General features: G+C 45.4%; 1 protein-coding gene across 1 annotated transcript in view; it reads right to left on the reverse strand.

Annotated features, from left to right (window-relative positions):
* The window catches only part of MLLT6 (MLLT6, PHD finger containing), a 33,002-nt gene that overhangs the window by 16,685 nt on the left and 11,089 nt on the right, over window positions 1-5,228 (reverse strand). Inside the window, exons 4-7 of the mRNA XM_031064886.1 lie at window positions 2,683-2,763; window positions 1,677-1,731; window positions 1,030-1,139; window positions 238-341 (exon numbers count right to left, since the gene is read on the reverse strand). Of these exons, the coding sequence (XP_030920746.1) occupies window positions 238-341; window positions 1,030-1,139; window positions 1,677-1,731; window positions 2,683-2,763 (350 nt within the window). The remainder of the gene's footprint in view (window positions 1-237; window positions 342-1,029; window positions 1,140-1,676; window positions 1,732-2,682; window positions 2,764-5,228) is intronic.

A 5,228-nucleotide genomic window follows, 5' to 3' on the forward strand; every position in this document is an offset into this window, starting at 1 on the left:
CAGGAAAATCCATCAGATTCCACAGGTTCCAATGGAATTCCCAAACTTCTGGAACTCCCTGGAAAAACCCGGAAAAGCCTCCTGGGTGAGGAGGATGAAGGGGCAATTCCAGGCCTAAATAACGTTGTGGAGAGATCAACCCCAAACCCCAGAACCCGCAGGGAACGAGACCCCAGAGCCAGGGCAGGGCAGAGCGGCTGAGGGCACATTCCAGAGGCGAATTCCCGGGAATCTCACCAGGTGACGTGGAAGGCCTGGCGGCAGCCGTGGCGGTTGCAGGCCATGCAGGCCCCCGAGGCCGCCTTGCTCTCCCGCCCTTGCTCCTCGCAGATGTAGCAGGTCTGGGATTGGGGAAAAAAAAGTGGTAAAAGCCATTTTTCCCAAGAGGAAAAGCCTCCAGGGATTCCCAAATCTCATGGAATGTGTTGGGTCGAGCGGGGTTTTGGAGCTCGGCGAGGTCCAGCCCCACATTCCCCACCTTCCACTCCTGTGAAGGAATTTCTGGGGTATTGAGGAAATTTTGAGGGATTTCCACGAAAATTCCAGGATATTCCCCAGTGGGATACACAAAACTTCTCCTTTTTCCCCCGAAATCCCAACCGTCTCATCAGAACCAACATGGAATTCCATGGATTCAGTTGGTTCCAGTTGTTCCACCATGAAATTCCTCAAATTCCCATTTTCTCCCCCAAAACCCATCCAAATATGGAGGATCCAACACAGAATTCCATAGATTCAGTTGGCTCAAGTCGTCCCACCAAGAAATTCCTGAAATTCCCATTTTCTCCCCCAAAAATATGAAGGATCCAACACAGAATTCCATGGATCCAACTAGTTCCCATCGTTCCATGAAGAAATTCCTCAAATTCCATTCGGGGAAGACAGATGGGGAAGACCAAAAATTTCCTGGCAAATCCAGGGATTTCCTTGGTTTTTAATGGAATCTGAGGAGCTGTGGGGTCGGGATAATCTGGGAAGGAGCCATGGGGGGACGGGATGATCCCGAAATCCCGAAATTCCAGATTTCACCTTGTTGAAGCGGTCGTGGGGGACGTACTGGAGCACGATGGGCTCCATGGTGAGCACGTTGGCAAACTGCACCTCGGGGATGTACAGGGCACACACCACGTGGGCCCAGCCTGCAAAAGGAAGGGAAAACGGGAATTCAGTCCAGGAATCCCCAAAAAAAATGTTAGATGCCAAAAAAATCTTCTGTCCCAAAAAACCCCATGCCAAAAAAACTACACGTCAAAAAACATCTCTGTTGCAAAAAAACCTCCATCCTAAAAAAAGTTCCATGCCAAAATAGCCTCTATTCCCCCCCCAAAAAATCTTCCTCCCCAAAAAAATCTCCATCCTCAAAAGCTTCTGTGCCTAAAAAACCTCCATCCCAAAAAAACCTTTATCCCAAAAAATTCCATCCCCAAAAATCCGCAGGAAAATCCCACGTGGAAAATCCTCTGGGATGGAGCCTGGATCCCACCGTGATCCCACAGATTGGGAAATTCCTGTGGGATCAACCCCAAAATCCCACAATTTTGGGCTCATTTTGACTCCAGTCCAAGCTCAGGCAGGGAAAAAAAAACGCTTTTGGTGGAGGCTCCCAAAAGGGAATTTTGTGGGCAAAGGGGAAGGGTGGATTTCGGGATTTTCCAAGTGGGAATTCCATGGCTCACCCCCGTTGTCTGTGCGCTTCAGGGCTCCGTCCTTGTGGGGACACAGCTCGCACCTCTGGAAGGGAGAAAAAACACCAAATTCACCCAATCTCATCAATAAAATTCAAATTTCATCAGCTGTTATTGATAGAATTTAAATTCAATAAATAAAATTTGTACGATTTCAGCTATGAGATTCAGATTCTGTCACGTTTAATTAGGTTTAATTGATGACATTGAAATTTTATTAATAAAGTTCAAATTTCATGGATAAAAATAAAATTTAATCAATAAAACTTGAATTTCAATCCAAATTTAATCAATAAATTCCAAATTTAATAAAATTCAATTGATAAAATTGAAAATTCATCAATAAAATTGACATTTAATCCCATAAATGCAAATTTCATCAATAAAATTCAAATTAAATAGAATTTAATCTATAAAATTCAAATTTAATCTACAAAATTCAAATTTAATAAAAATTAATCAATAAAATTCAAAATTCATCCACTTAATTCCAGGTTTAGGACCAGAAAATCCCTGATTCTGCCCCAAAAAGGAGCAGCTGCCAGAACAGGGCTGTGGGGATAAGGACTGAAGAGGTTTTGGGGGAAAAACACCTCAAAAAAGCCCTGTAAAATGGATTTAAATGCCTAGGGCAAAGTTTTGCTTTTAGGGCTTTTTAGGGCCGGTTTTAAGGGCTGTGGTTGAGGAGTAAAACCGAAAGCAGCGACTCAGAGTAAAAAAGAAATTGAGTTTTTATCTCTCTCTGCTCCTTCCTTCCGCCTCTCACGAGGTTTTTTCCCTCCAGTTTTGGGGGAAGATTTGGTTGTAGGTTCATGGTTGGGTTTGGTGCCACCCCAAATCCAGGCTGAGAAGGTGTGGGGTTGTTTTTGGGGTACCCCAAAATCTGGTGTAGAAAAATCTCCCCTGTGATTTCTTTTTTGGAGGTTTTTGAATTGTTAAAAAAGGCCCCAAACCCAAAGACCTTGGAGAACCCCATCCATGATTTTTCCCTACTCACCACCCGGGCGGCTCTTTCCTGGGATTCGCATTTCCGGCAGAACCAGGGGCCGGTGGGAACCTGGACAATTCCATAACAAGCTGGGGGAAAAGGCAGAAAAAGCCCAAATTAAACCATTTTAAATCCATTTATTTCTGATTTCTTGGGGGTTTAAAAATGTTTGGAGCAGGCTGGAAATAAACAGGAGGAAAATCAGGGAGAAAAATAGGATCAGCACCAAGAAATTGTGGGGGAAAAAATCAAAACAAAATAAACAAAATAAAATAAAATAAAAATGTAAAATATTGAGGAAACAATGAGTGGTAAATGGAGGCCCCCAAACAGGATTAAGAGCATTTATAAATTGTATTTTCTGCTCATTTTTTACTTTTTTCCCCCCTTGTTTTGGGGATTTTCTCCTCTTTGGGACACAATTTTTCATTAAAATTTCAGGATATTCATGGAACTATCTGATGGAAAACAAGAGCTCTATAAAGGAGTTAAGGACATTAATAATTTCTATTTTCAGCTCATATTCTGCATTTTTCCCGTGTTTTTCCCTGTTTTCCCCTGGCAGCCCCCACTGGCTCTAGCTGAGCTCGTTCTTGGCTCTCAGCCTGGACTAAAGATGGACCCGGGGCTTCCCGGGAATTTCACTCTCCCTGTTTACTTCCCACTTTTTTTCCCAGTTTTACCTAATTTTCCCCTGATTTCCCCATTTTCCCCTGCTTTTTCCCTGTTTTTACCATTTTCCCTGGTTTTCCCTGTTTTCTCCTCTTTTTTCTCCCTGTTTATTTCCTGTTTTCTTCCCTGTTATTCTCTGTGTTTTCCCTGTTTAATTCCTGGGTTTTTTTCCTGTTTTCCCTGGGGTTTTCCTCTATTTCTCCCTATTTTTCTCCATGCTTTCCCTGTTTATTTCCTTTGGGGTTTTTTGGGGTTTTTTTTGCCCATGCAGGATGAGCCCCCAGGGTTCCTTTTTGGGGTTTGAGTTATTTGGGGAATAAAAACCTCCCCAAAGCCACAGGGGCTGGGCCGGGCTCCAAAAGGGGAAACGCCACATCCTGCAGGGCCCCCAAAAACCCCAAATAAACTCCTTGAACTTCCCACAGGCACAGACTGAGACTCAAACCAGGCTCAGAGACTTTTCCTGACCCTCTGGAGCTGCTCCTGCACCTCTGAAACTCTTCCTGAAAATCTGAAACTTTTCTTGAAAATCTGAAACTCTTCCTGATGTTCTGAAACTGTTTTTGAAAATCTGATACTGTTCCTGACCCTTAAAAGCTGTTATTGAAAATTCGGAACTCAACCCAACACTCTGGAACTGCTCCTGACCCCTAAAAACTGTTCCTGACCCCCTGAAATTCTTCCTGTGCCTCTGGAACTCTTCTTGAAAATCTGAAACTGTTCCTGACCCTCTGGAGCTGCTTCTGCACTTCTGAAACTCTTCTTGAAAATCCAAAACTCTTCTTGACCCTCTGGATCTAGTTTTGAAAATCCCAAACTCTTCCTGATGCTCTAGAACAGTTCTTGGAAATCTGAAACTGCTCCTGACCCTTAAAAACTGCTCCTGACCGTCTGGAACTTCTCCTGTGCTTCTAAAACTCTTCTTGAGAATCCAAAACTGTTCCTGATGCTCCGGAACTGTTCTTGAAAATCTGAACCTGTTCCTGCCCCTCTGGATCTGGTTTGGAAAATCCAAAACTCTTCCTGAGACTCTGGAACAGCTCTTGCCTCTCTTAAACTGTTCCTGACCCTTAAAAACCGTTCCTGACCCTCTGGAGCTGTTCTGGACACAGGATCACAGACAGGGCTGGACACAGGGACAGGGATGGACACAAGGACAGGGACAGAGCTGGACACAGGGACAGGGACAGGGCTGGACCCACGGACAGAGCCGGACCCACGGACACCCAGAACCAGAAGCGAGCACAGGGAAGGGACGAGAGCGAGCAGGGGGAGCTGGAGATGCATCGGGATGGGAACGGGATAAAAACAACAACCGGGACAGGGATGGGCAAACAACAACTGGGAAATTGATGGGATAAAACAACAACTGGGATATTGACAGTGTAAAACAACAACCGGGACAGGGATGGGCAAACAACAACTGGGAAAATGATGGGATAAAACAACAACTGGGATATTGACAGTGTAAAACAACAACCGGGACAGGGATGGGCAAACAACAACTGGGAAAATGATGGGATAAAACAACAACTGGGATATTGACAGTGTAAAACAACAACCGGGACAGGGATGGGATATCAACAGCCGGGAAATTGATGGGATAGAACAACAGTCGGGACAGGAACGGGATAACATCAGCCGGGAAAACAGCGCGGCCCGAGCAGCCCGGAACCCTGGGCGCATTCCAAACAAACAGAGCAGGGATCGCCACTCCTCCGCTGCCTCGAATACCGATTTTAATCCGGATTTGTTATTTTCACCGAGCCGAGGACAAACTTTCCGAGCCCGCTACCGTGCGCTGGGGGCGGGCTCGGAGTCATTTAAAATGCAAATTGCCCGTGTCGCCGGGAGCAGCGGGCGGAGGAGGCGGAGGCGGAGGA

The sequence above is a fragment of the Geospiza fortis genome, unplaced genomic scaffold (genome assembly GCF_000277835.1).
Source record: "Geospiza fortis unplaced genomic scaffold, GeoFor_1.0 scaffold315, whole genome shotgun sequence".
Classification (NCBI taxonomy): Eukaryota; Metazoa; Chordata; class Aves; order Passeriformes; family Thraupidae; genus Geospiza; species Geospiza fortis.